Here is a 14117-nt window from a genome sequence, read left to right as displayed (position 1 = left end):
TTCATGTTTCTCTAGTGACATTACTACACTGGTCTGTCAGTGGTTACTGTTGATCTGTTCTAAAGGTGCAACTGTTTCTCCAAGATCCAAAAACAGATTTACAGCAGATCCCAAAACAACACCAGCGCCAAAAACGAAGCGCGAGGTCGGCGCACACGATGTGCAAGATAAGCATCAGACGCTCTGTGAGCTGTAGGCGGAGCTTCCGAGACAGTGTAAGGTACAACAGCAATAAAAGACACACTAACTATGGGATTAGTAGGCATCTAACACAACTAAGATTTAAGCACACTCATTTAAATACAGAGATAGAAAAGTATCTCACTTTAAAAAGTAAGCATGCTAAAAAGCTATGCAAAGTACGCAGGCATACTTTAAAAAAAATAAGCATGCAAAATTAAAGCGAGTCATTGAAAAGAGTTGGTCATCAAACATGTTCAAAGCATTAAATGCATCAGTGACCCGTATGAAAAATTCCAAAACTTCGTTTCAGACAGTTACCTCTATAGTTCCGTGAGATTGCAAGAAGATTGTCAGAAAGCCATTTTCTACCTTTGTGATATTTGGTTGCGTACCTGTACGTAGAGCAGGTTGAGCTGAACTGGGTCTCTGGAGTCTACGTTCTGGTCAGAGTAGAAGAACTTCCTCCTGAGGAGCAGCATTTCCGTCTCCTCGACCCCCTGCTCACGCAGCGTTCGCCCGTGGTCCAGCCAGTTCACTGCACACGTAAAGGAGCACAAGAGTTTCAAATCAACATCACTTGTGCTCAAATCTATGAAATAAGAGCTTCCGAGATTGTTCTTAACTGCAATCAAATGTACTGCTTATGTCATCAGCAAACTTGTACACAATGTGGCCGTTACATACAAAAATAATGAGCAGCCTATTTAACAAAAATAAATAAATAACATTTAAGTGTTCACTCGTGGTTGCATCCGATTTTAAAATCTCAAAAATGTTCAAACTGGGTCGTTTGGAAACGATAAAAACTGTGGAGATTTAGGATTCCAGTTCTGGCGACAATCTGACATACGCTCATCGTCGGTGTGGAGCTTCTGCTTGAGTTTCTCCATCTTTTTGTCATCCCTCAGGAGGGTTTTGTCTCGCTTCAGCGTCCCTGTGATCTCCTCTTTCTTCTCCTCACCAATATCCCGCACCAGGGAGTATTCATCATGGTTTGTAATGCCTGAGGAGCAAAAGTAAAATAACATGCTTCAGTCTGACAAAAATTAGACCCAATCTTGAAAAGTAACATAAATACAAATGAAACACCACAATAACAGATTCCACATTTAAACGCTGGGATTAGTGGGCACACCAGGCCTGCGGGTTTTTGGCTTGTTTATTTTTAAAGAATGCCACTTGGTTTACCTATTCTGGCACAGATGGTCATGAGCAAATCAGTAACGATTTTGGAGTCGTCCACCATGACTGTTTTCACCGTCCCGTCCAACATGCGGATCTTGAGTGGCCTCTGTTTCTTCTTATATTCGAGTGTGTCCTGAAAGAGGGAAACAAAAAAGAAAGAAACCAGTGTCAGACAAGAGACTCTTTATACCGATTCCGTAATAATTAATGACCATGATGAATGCACCCGAGCTGTACTCAGACTAAAATGGTAACTTTGGGTCTAGCTAAAAGGGATACTTTGCAGCTTTGTGCACGTGTGATTAAACAGTGATTTATGCTCCTATAACCGTGCTGTGTTACAGACAGAACAAAATTATTTAAATGTCTACTAATACTACTCTCATTAACACTACTACTATAATAATATCCTTTAAGTCACTGCTCAGGTCAAAGAACCTACAGCAGTGTCTCAGCTGTAATATCATGGGTTATTTGGACTGGAACTCACACACGTCCCTAAACAACAGCAATCATTTAAGAGTACAGTGCCTACTGCTTAGTCACTTCTGAATGATTATATATAAATATACACACACACACACACACACACACACGTGTGCGCGCAGGCGGGGGAGACCATCTAACCTAATTTCACCAATATCACAGTAGGTTACGTTATGTTATTTTAAGAAGCCAAAAATTGGCATCATGATTAAAAGACAATAAACTGTGCAGCCATAAGAGTCGGAAATACATTCACGTGTGCATGGTGTTAAGATGTGAAAGTGGAAGTTTGCAGATTTCAACCACTTGCTGACTTGCAACGTTTTACTTTCATGTAAAAGCTTGCCTGAACTTCTTCCACTGCCGCTTTGAGAGCCAACTGTGATAATCATCTCCGTCTATCGCTGCAGTGACAACATACTATATGACAGCGAGCTCTTCATAAAATGTAAAAAGATAGATTAATAGGAATGAGATAACAGGTAGGCCTACTTGGAGTTTAACACACACACCCCACTGACTGGTCTAATCATAATCCCCCTTCTCACTAGTGTACTTCCTCTATATGAAGTAACATGTGGCAGCAAGTAGACATTCCTGCCTCAGAATGACTGACTCACCCCATTTCTTAGCATATAGTAGTCCAGGGCTTTTCCTGCTTCCAGCCAAATGCCTTTCTTTGGGTCATCGTCTGACAGGAACAGGCCATAATCATTGGCTAGAGGAGGAAAGAACAGTCAGAGCTTATTCTACTGATGTGTTTTGCATACTGAGAATATGGCAGCTTTGTAATAATAATAAAAATAAATAAAATAAAATTAAAAAAAAGTCAAACCAGTTTGAACTAAGACAGAATCATATTTATAGAAAATCCATGACAGATGTCCACAATAGCATTGAGGTGTTAAATGGGTGGTAAAATATGCATATCTCTTTCCCTTTTAATGTCTACAGACCACAGTGACCACCAGAAATGACTCGGGGCGATATTATGCAGTCGCTCCTTTAATGTTACCCCGTCTCAGTTTATGAATGTTCCTGATGTCCTTCAACCACAAAGGGTAACTCAGATTTCCCCACCTACACACATTTTGTCATCAGAACTCAGGGGAAATTTTTTTTTTTCTTTTTTTTTTTTAAATTTACCCCTCAGGGACTATATAGCGTCTCTCTACAGTTTGCTATTTAAGATGCTGAACGTTCCATATTAGTTGTTGACGTTGGCCAAAAACAGGCACTCAAAGTGGAAAATTACTCACAGGTTTGGACAAGAATGACAAGAACCGCATCCAGAGGGAAGTTATTATGTAAGACTGGAGGAGCTAGCCACACCCTGATCGGAGAGCCAAAAGCAGCTTTGTTAGAGACTCCGAAGTCGCATTTTATATTCTGGGATATTTTTAGACTTTGACAGAGAGTTCTTTCATTTTTCCTACAGGAGGGGCTTTCGTGGAGGCTGGTGGCAGAAGGGTGGAATCAGGGCTTGTTCCTCAAGAGTAACTGGAGTCATTCGATCAGAGGTTCCCCTTAATACTTTAGCTCAAGAGTGCTGACATGAGGTCTTGCTTTGACTTCAACCAAGACGAATACACCAGCGCTAACCTGAACTCAGCACTGTTGTTCTGAGCAATCTGAGAAATCAAACCCCAGATGCCCAGAGCCCTAACCCTGGATCAGCACTTAGGTATGAAAGAAAATAAAGAGAGGAGAACTTAACCATGGCTGTGACACTTACAACAATAACAGCGATGCACTACAGCATAACTTGACTTGCTCAAATTAGATTACAAGAGCCATAAAGGGAGTGAATTTAAGAATTTTTCCATTCCAGGATCACTGGAATGGAAAGATAAGGCTGGATTGAGCATTTTCAGCAGGAGGACCATTGCACAGTCCAGGAAACATTAAAAAAACATACATAATCAAACTGTACAATATCAGTATAAAAGATGGTACCTTTCTTTTTTTTTTTTTTATTGGCAAGCTAATCCCAATATCTCAAATTCAGGATTACAGCAGACACAAGATGGGCTTACAGTCGCACAATATAAAAAGACATTTCTGTATATTTCAGACATTTGCTGTTTGGGCTTGAAAGCTGCATTTTAATACAGGAAGTGATGTGTTAGGAGACACTCACGCTGGCCGAGCTGCGCTTCAGGAACTCTCTCCCGGATGACACGACAGGCGTCGTACACCATGGTGGAGGGCTCGAACTGCATAGTTTTAATCACATTTCCCACCCCGATCTTTAGTGATAGCGCCACCATGACTGCGCTGGTGTGTCTGCGTCACTGTTACACCTGCAAAAAAAAAAAAAAGATACACAAATGTTTACAGCAAACAGAACATACTTACAGCACTTTTCCACGATGGTCAAATTCCCCATGATCCCACATTCTGCTGATTATTTATTTTTATTTCATTTTTGTAATGGCCCTGCGAGGAACTGCTTCAATCCAGGATCCAGCAAAAAAAAAATCTTTAGTAGTAGTGTAGTCTTTTTATTTTTATGGCAGATTCAAAACATTTAACCCAATCACAGTTCAACCCAAAAATATTCATGTTGAAGTTGCTTTTGCATTTGTTTGTCCACAGTAATGTTTTGTATTCATGAGCTAACATTTCTTACCTGTGATCCAAGTCAAGTCCACCAGTTACAGACTAGTAAAGGTGAATAGCAAATGGATTCCTGTTTTCTTTCTTTGTGCACTAAAAAGGCTAAAACAATGGTGTTGTACACCCCACCTAGTGTCTTACAAGTACTGAACAGAATGCAGTTTGGGCATTACGACAAGCTTCACGAAAATGCACAACTCGGTGTTGTTTTCTAACAATGTCTTGTAAAGTCTGCACTCACATTTCAACCTTTATCTTTATTTTCACTAAAAGATTATAGTACTGGTGCACTTGTGTTTTGAGTCATGTGCTGCCATTAATCACAGCTGTATGTGGGAGAAAGGCAGCAGCGCCACACACAATTTATCATCAAATGAGATATGTCTAATATAATTTTTCAAAAATATTTTTAGATTTTAATGTCCATGTAGTGTTTCATTATTTTTGCTATCACTAGTAAACCTTTGAATAACTCCATCTGTGGTGGGGAACACTGCTTCAACAGGCACATGGATAGTCCTGGGTTTAGAGTCCTTCCTGAACCATACTGTTCAGTGGAAAAGGTGTTTGTTACCCCATTCATACATACATACTATATTATATGATCCTCAAGAAGGTAGAAAAATGCATTAAGAGCCAGGGGGTGTAAACTTTTCAACAGGATGATCAGTGTAAATTGTTATTATTTTGATTAAAATCCCCCCCATTTATTACTGACCTTCAGATGCAAAATAAGATAGTTACATGTCTCCCAGAAGACAAATACTAACAATTTACACCGATCATCCTGCTTAAAAGTTTACACCCCCTGGCGCTTACTGTATCGTGTTGTCTTCTTGCGCATCAGTGAACGTTTGCACATTCTGTAATAGTCGTGTACGAGTCCCTCAGTTGTCCTCAGTGTGAAAAGACGGATCTCAACATCATATAGCCGCTGTTGGAAAGGGCTCAAATATGCAGAAAATGCTGGAAAAGCAGAGAATGTGCAGGACCTGGAGGATTTTTCTGAAGAACACTGGGCAGTTTATCTGCCCAGGACAAACAAGGGACTCATGAACAACTATCACAAAACAAACACAGTCGTGGATCATCCAGGTAACGACACACAGTATTAAGAATCAAGGGGATGTAAACTTTTGAACAGGGCATTTTTTTTTTTTTTTTATAAATTCAGCTATTGTCTCGTCTTGTGGACTATAGGTAAATATAAGTTATGTGAAATAGTTTATTCAGGACAGTAACTAAATAAAACAACATGGGATTTTTATGATCCTCTTATTTTGCTAAGAGTATTAAGATTTAGGAGATACTGCAAGGGGTATGCAAACTTATGGGCACAACTATGTATGTGTATATACATATATACACCCACATATATATATACATATTTTTTATATATATATATATATATATATATATATATATATATATATATATATATATATATATATATATATATATATATATATATATATATATATATATACACACACACACACACACACACACACGTGTGTGTATATATATATATATACATATACACATATATATATATATATATATATATATATATATATATATATATATATATATATATATATATATATATATATATACACACACACACACACATATATATATATACATATACATATATATCTACATATACATATATATATATATATATATATACACACACACATACACATATACATATATATATATATATATATATATATATATATATATATATATACACACACACACATACACACACACACATATATATAACAATTTATAATCGCTGTTATGACAACCTTTATCCATGACCTGCCAAAAATATAGCTGCCTTTGTCTGAATTTGATAATGATTAGATCATCTGTCATTGTTCTCTTAATCACAGAAACGCATCTGCCCCACCCAGTGGAAATGGCGCATGGGTCTTGCATAAACGATGTTTACTTCCCCTTCAGGACTTGGATTTTAAAATAAGACTTGGCTTCCTTAATTTTGAACAGCGAAGAGGAGGACAGTGTTTCCCAAATCAGGACATTTAAAAGTTCAAACTGGTCAGTAAAAATTTCCCCACTGGATAAAACGGCGCACGAAGCAACTCTGCGTCACGATAAACTCCTGATCGTTTACGACAACCGCAGACGTTCCCGATGTTAAGACTCTTCTGCTTCGCTGAAATGAGATCATTAAACATTAGCATGCTGGATCTTGTAGAGGTTTGCTGCTGTGTCCACTCGTCAATGTGCTTGCAGTATCATGTTTCAAGCACTGATCGTTTTACTGTGCATGTAAGCAAGTTACAGTTATGGATGCGCAACTGCAAAAGAGCTCAAATGTTTAATAATGCAAAACGTTCCCCGTGAACAAGAGTAACATGGGGCAACGGCACATCTAAAACAATGGGTGCGAGTTTATTGCCTGCTCACAGCAAAAATCAGGAAGAAACAAACCAATTTAGCAGAATCGAGGAAAAGTGATGTATCCTCCCCCAAAAAAAAAAAAAAAAAAACCTATCCAATTTGTACTCAGTGGTGTAAGTGTAAATTACAAGAGCTTCAAATCTTGGCATGCTCGAGATCATTAATAATAATAAAAATAATAATAATTAAAAATAATAATAAACTATTTTATAGAGCGCCTTTAAAACAGCTTCTCAAAGTGCTCTACATGTATTATAAAAATTTACAAGGGTTAATAAGAATATCAATAATAATAATAATAACAACAACAATAAAAGTAGACATCCGGCGGCTGTGTCTCAGGTGGTAGAGCGGGTTGTCCACTAATCGTAGGGTTCGATTCCCGGCCCACGTGACTCCACATGCGAAGTGTCCTTGGGCAAAACGCTGAACCCCAAGTTGCTCCCGATGGCAAGTTAGCGCCTTGCATGGCAGCTCGGCTACCACTGGTGTGCGAGTGTGTGTGTGAATGGGTGAATGAGACACAGTGTAAAGTTCTTTGGATAAAAGCGCTATATTAGTGCACCATTTAACATTTACATCCGCAGTCAAATGCAAGTTTAAAAAAAAGTATGTCTTAAGTTGAGCTTTAAAAATACCAAAGTTCTGAGCTTCTCGAAATTCGATAGGAAGAGAGTTCCAAAGGGAAGATTTCCAGCAGGTTTCTGGAACGGTTAACAGATTACACCGTGAGGAGCGCAGGCTGTGATTTAGGGTGTAAGGAATTAATAAAGCAGGTAAGTATTGAGGAGCCAAGCCATGTAACGCTCTGTATGTGAGCATCATCATTTTAAAATCCACACAGGAACCTGACCAGGAGCCAGCGCAAGGACTCCAGAACAGGAGCATGTTAGAACGTCAGAGATCTTCATGTCTGTACTTCTGCTGGCTGCTGAGAGAACATCAGGAATAGACAGCACACCTCATCCATCCCTAAAAAAAAGTGCAGGATCACGAATGCCAAAGAATACGAGCAAAGAAGCAATGACGACAAAAACAAAAAGCACTGCCAAAACCAACAGTAGATCTGAAATCTCACAACCACTTGTTGAATTCAAACTTCAGCATGCTAGGTGGAGCGCTCAGACGTGCAATTTGCATCTAACCAAAGCCTATGTTAAGTACAACAAGTGTGTGGTTTACAGTGAAACCAAATTTAGTCATACATAATACATACTCGAAGGAATTTCAGCCATGCTGTATGCTCCGTCTGCGTCGTGCAAGCGCAGTTGCAGACACGGCCAGTATTTTAACACCATCTACAAAAAGAGGAAGAGCTCAGACGCACAGGCTCAACACAGAGGAACCATTTTGAGTCCGAAAGTGAAAAAGGCAAACCGCGTACTTAGAATAAAAACCTCCGCTCTTAAGCCCTCGTGAGAGAAAACGTTTTTGAAGGCTGAGGTCAACCTGAACGACCAACACGTTTCAATTCGACGAAATTCAAAACACAATGAACGTTTCGCAATTTGGCACAAACTCCGGCGAGCAGTCCGGAGACGCCGTGCTCGCCGACTGCTGCGATTGTTTCGTGGCGCGCTTGAGAGCAGCAGCGTGCCGAGTTTCCTCGGTTGGCGATGCCACAGGAATCTCGTCATCCTCTAAAGCGCTCTCGTCACTGCTATTTCTCTTGACTGTCGGCACAGGTTCTATGGAGGGGGTCTGCTTGCATTCCGGCCGCCCATCCCAGCAATACCGTCCCTAAATTTAGGAAATGGGATGAGGGGGTAGACTTCACAGCAGACTCATGACAGGATTTTCACAGCTGCAGCCTCAAGAGGGTTCAAAGGGGGGGGGGGGGGGGGGGGGGGGGGGTAGTGTGAATGCTTCACCATCACCATGTAAAGGACAACATTCTAACAGACTGCACCACAAATCTAACACTCGCTCCTCTGTGGCACGGCTTACTTCCTGGGTTTGAAATGAAACAGACTCGGTGAAGGGTGACGGAGACTCGGGCCGTGTCCTTTCGTCTTAGGGCCGTGTCCTTTCGTCTTAGGGCCGTTTACGCGACGACGTTTTCAACTCAAAACTGAACAAACTTTATGCGTTTTGGGGGTCCGTTTACACGGCGACGACGTTTCGGGGCCTGAAAACAGAGTTTTGGAAAGCGGTGCCGTTATCGTCTCCGTGTAAACATACAAAAACGAGAGCCTGAAAACCATGACGTCATGCGCACGTGTATTACGTGTTCGGTCTATACACGTACGTACGTGCGTGTACTTTAAAACAACGTGCGAGACATTCAAAGCAACAGCACTGTGTTTGTGCTGCTGGAGATTTTGAGTTTATTGACACTTCTCTAGCAAAGTGTACATTTCCTGCTTCACTACTACGACCAGCAGAGATGCATGTGTTACATACGCCACATCATAAACCCACAAATACGCCGACAAAGTGTGTTCGAAATCGTATCGTTATCTTTATGATTGTCCGTTTGAGTGAATCTGTATCCTTTTATTGCTAATAAAAAACAGAATACAGCCAGTGTCTCACTGTTTGAACTATTTCGATTTTCATCAGTATTTAAAAATGAACGAGCTTTGTTAACAGAAGATGGGGCTGAAGACGGGAAAATTCACTTCCACAATGAAAATAAAATTTAAAAAAAATAAAAATAAAAAAAATTTATGCACATTTCACGTACAGTACAATATATTACGTTAAGGACGTTGCAGCATTTATTAACCAATAAAAATAAATCAAATCTATGCTTGACGTGCGTGAGATTTTGGCCACAGAACTTTTTTGGTACTCCACGTAGATCATAAACCGTTGATATCTTTTGAGAAATGTAAATGTTATTGCGCTTTTTATCCAGAAAAACCACTGTTTACTTGTATTTGTGTATAGGACAGCCTTGCCCGGATCAATACGGCGGACGTGTTGTATTCCTGTACAAAGCGACATCGCCAACTACTGACCTGGCATACGTGGTACAGCGGTCTTTAGTCGTTTTCACGGATCCGTGTGAACGGGGATTGTTTGGCAACGTCGTCGTCTGTACGTGAAGCTTTTCAAGAACGCAAAGGAAATACTTTTCCGTCTTTAGTGCATCGTTGTCGTGTAAAGCGTAACACTTAAAGCCCTAGGGTTCGTTTCTGAGTAGGTTGTGTTGATCTTGTGGGCTTACAACTTGGATGTACAAACTCTTTGCCAGAATATGTCTGTCTCCTTGTATAAGCTTTACCCTCCCATAAAGTACATTCTTTATGATCTCTATGATCTCAAAAAAACATCATCGGTACGTGTGTACACATTGTGCTGAGGTCATTCGTGCACAGTTTAAGTGGAGAAGCAGCTGTGAGTCCTGAAGATCAATCGTGAGTGATCATTAGCACACCTTTGGACATTTTTTTGTCAGTTCAGATGGTTTTTAGCAGTTTTATCCATTAAAAAAAAATTTTTTTTAAAAATTGTAGCATGTAAACATATATACTTTGTAAACCCGAGGTACCTGATACGCGTCTACTGTCATTTAATACTTTTAATGAAGCTGCGCTGGACAATTACTGGAAAATGTACTGCATCTCTGCAAACTTCATATGTGGTCACATGAGAGCGATAAAAGCTGGCTCCCGGTACACGCTTCTGACTTGTGCACTGCTCTCCGAGTCACAATACTGCCAAACACCGCTCGTCTTTTTTCAGATCGTCTTACTGACTTCATGTGGATGTTGGGCGGAACAAATTGAGTGTTAGATCTCACCAAAAGTGAGATAACGGCATGCTTTAGTGAAGGACCTGCGATAAAATCCTGCCCAAAGGAATCATGTAGTGACTTAAACCAAAGTAGTTCAAACCTACTGATTTATAATGTACGATATAGGATCACAATATTGGGGGGGAAAAAAACGGTTAGACGGTTTGGGGCAAGACTGATGGACAAAACATCAGAGTTCTTCAGTCTGCGACTTTCAGTCTAACGGAAAACCGTAACGCAACAGATCGCCTCAGCTAAGCACATGCCAACAACCTGATCTATTCACAGAGTCAGGAAACCTAGAGACCTGTTGCAGCTTGTGCTTACGGCAAACCCTGTAATCGCACGCACATCGGCAGCAAGGAGTCATAAAACTGTCACAAGACGAGACGGAAAACAAACCGTCCTAAGATACGAGAATGCAGATGGCTACCGTTTGTAAGGGTTATGAAGAGATAGGGATGTTACTGCACTGCTGTGGAACTCTAGGATGATAAACTGTTCGTTATTTGCCGACAAAAAACACCTTCTTCCAGATTTAACACGTTATACACAAAATAAATAATATGTCGCAGCATTAGCCGTAAATTAGAGCTTTTAGTTGTACAGAAGGACATCGCTGCTCCCGGAGCGTCTTAATGCGAGTGAGAAGGCACAGACGTGATTCCGGACAGGGCATATCCGTTTCGAAAGATGGGCAGTAAAGGAAAAGAAAAAAGGAAACAAGGAGCTCTATTAACGGAGATCTGGGAGCGGATCAGGGTGCGTGTGTATGTGTGTTGAAACAGGCCATTGTTGAGGCGTTTAAAGCTGAGGTTTATAAAGCATCTCCATGATTAACTGTGTGTTCTGACAACAAAAGCAGGCTGTATAACAGCATGCGGTGTTGCTACACAGTCAGAGGATCTTCCCGACACTTCATTTACCGGCTTACATGTTTTAATGACAAGTTCCAGTCTTTCTGATCTCTCGTCATACACAACGAGGCAGATTTTTCAGCTGGGTTTCCATTCCACATGCCTCCCACCAGGGGCGTAACCTCACCTGGGCATTTTGGGATGTCGACCCGAAGATTTTTTTTTTTTTCTTTAGCCCTGAATAATTCTCCACTTGGGAGCGGTTCGTCACTACGTAACTGAGAGTCTGTAAAAGTAGACGGCAGTGTTGTAATTTTGTATCTTGATTGAATGGAGGTGCGACCAATCGGACAGGGTTTACAGGAAAATGCTTGTGTCTTATTGGCCGGCGGATTTCAATTCTGCCAAAAGCGTTTGTCAATCGGTGTGAGGGAAAAACGGATATATGCCAGTTTTTTTTTATGGGTTAAAACTGAAGCACTAACATCCTCTCACGCTGTGCCACGAAAACATGGTGAGTAAACGTCTACTCCAAGTTACATGAACATGATACGAGCAGAGCATAAGTTCAGCTAATGTACTTTGCATGGCACTGCAGCAGCTAAACCCATACAATGATAGCTTAGTTGTGCCTCACCGTGGCGACACCAAACCATGATCGATGCCAAAAAGCTTTAGATTTTAATCGGTCTGGTAGTCCTGCAAATAGCGATAACACCCGAGGCAAGTTTTATGATCAAATCCAACTTTTTGTCCAATTTCCGCATATTTTATGCGATCAACCCTCACGTGCAAGAAAAACAATACAAAACATTTAAACTGTCTATTTAGAAGTACGTTTTTAAACTTGTTTTATGTTTTGATGGAGAAGAAGCTGTGCTCCTGGATGATTAACAATCCAGCTAAATCCCCTGCCTCCAACTCACTAAAAATATAGGAAGGATACTGCAGGGTCGACGACGACACCATTAAAACACTGGAACAATAGGAAACCGCTGATCAAGCAAAAGACATAAATAATGTGGCACTTTTGGCAGGAAAGCAACCGCTTCCTGGGTCAGTGACTAACGTCTTTCACAATCGTGAAAGTATCCGCTCTGAGAAAACCTCTACTTTGAAGAGCATGAAACAGCAAATGATGACCAGATTCAAAGTAATACCCATGTCTAGACTCAGCTAAGCGAGAGGTTGGTCATTCTAGGAAACCAACACTATACGGGGGCTTGAGACTTGAGCTAGTTCCACATTCACACTGATGAGCTGCAGAAATAGACTGTATTTCCTGACCGTGAGGCGTGACAAACTTTGTAATGTGCAATACAAGCTGTGGCAGAGCATAAACGTAGGTATTTGGTGCTAGAGTGAATTGAGGTCAGTTATAAAAGGTCTCGATTCTGTTTGGTCAGGAGCTGTTGGTTTATTTTCTATAGCAGCAGCTTTGACAATAATGCTGGCTGTAATTCAAATCGCACGTATGTATTCGTGCACTGATGATAACGAAACTTATTGGTCACATATACATTACAGCACAGTGAAATTCTTTTTTTTTTTTTTTTTTTTCCCTACTTCTTCGCATATCCCAGCATGTTAGGAGGCTTGGGTCAGAGCGCAGGGTCAGCCATGATACAGCGCCCCTGGAGCAGAGAGGGTTAACAGTGGCAGCTTGGCAGTGATGGGGCTTGAACCCCTGACCTTCTGATCAGTAACCCAGAGCCTTAACCGTCAAGCACTAGTTGTAATACGTTCCAGTTTCTATAGTAACATCGAATTCACAGGTACACGTACGGCGCAAGTCTAATTTGCATAATCTAAGCCTAATAAGCAGTTTGAAGAAAAAAAAACAAAAAAAAAACTTTATTTAACAAAGAAAAACATTTGTGGAACGTTTACGTCTCCCGTGTCGGTGCTTCGTAACAGTAAGTGTTCCGATCACGGGAAAATCTTCGGGACAGACCGAAGATCGTGGGCTTTCTGGTTCCTCTGTGACGTGATAAATTGTGTTTATTTTGTCTTATTAACTGCAAACTTCCTCAAAGGAAGGGAGTGACTGTTACAAGCTGTTATAACGGTAAGTGATAACAGAAACAAACTGGTTTTCTGGACGTTTCACAAATGTTAAATATAACTATTAAAGTGAACAGGATGTCAGGTCATTCTTTAAGGAATAAAAATGTAATTGCTGGTAAACTGCTGTGGTAATAAGAGCGATAAAACGCTGTGGGTCCTGCAGTTACTGGACAGTAAACAACTTCAGTGTCACATTCCCACCACCCTGTTGTTCATTATTAGCCTGTAACAGCCTGTCATTTAAAAATAAATAAATAAATCATTTAAGTCAATGGGAGACTAATGGAAGATCATTTTAGTAATTGTGTGAAATTGAACTTAAAGTCTGAGGAGTATCAATCGGTTATGTCTATGGTATGGTCTTCACACTCATAGAGGTCAGACATGACTCCGTATGGTTGAGGCGCCATGCATAATACAGCCCCGAGGAAGTCTTCACGGTGATGAGCCATTTCTCAGAACACATTAGTGCTATTTATGTGACTTGAGCCCAACAGTAAAAAAAAAGTGAGCTGCTCAAACGGGCAGAATGGCATGTAGTG

General features: G+C 40.5%; 1 protein-coding gene across 2 annotated transcripts in view; it reads right to left on the bottom strand.

The window, feature by feature from the left end:
- The window catches only part of tln1 (talin 1), an 86808-nt gene that overhangs the window by 45388 nt on the left and 27303 nt on the right, over nt 1-14117 (bottom strand). For both annotated transcript variants that reach the window (XM_017489074.3, XM_017489075.3), the window contains exons 3-7: nt 3995-4157; nt 2475-2572; nt 1372-1501; nt 1034-1186; nt 576-718 (exon numbers count right to left, since the gene is read on the bottom strand). In XM_017489074.3, the coding sequence (XP_017344563.2) occupies nt 576-718; nt 1034-1186; nt 1372-1501; nt 2475-2572; nt 3995-4124 (654 nt within the window). In that variant the 5' untranslated portion in view covers nt 4125-4157. The remainder of the gene's footprint in view (nt 1-575; nt 719-1033; nt 1187-1371; nt 1502-2474; nt 2573-3994; nt 4158-14117) is intronic.

This window comes from Ictalurus punctatus, chromosome 16, assembly GCF_001660625.3.
Source record: "Ictalurus punctatus breed USDA103 chromosome 16, Coco_2.0, whole genome shotgun sequence".
Taxonomy (NCBI): domain Eukaryota; kingdom Metazoa; phylum Chordata; class Actinopteri; order Siluriformes; family Ictaluridae; genus Ictalurus; species Ictalurus punctatus.
Note: the sequence above shows the minus strand (reverse complement) of the source record. Positions and strands in the feature narration are given on the sequence as shown.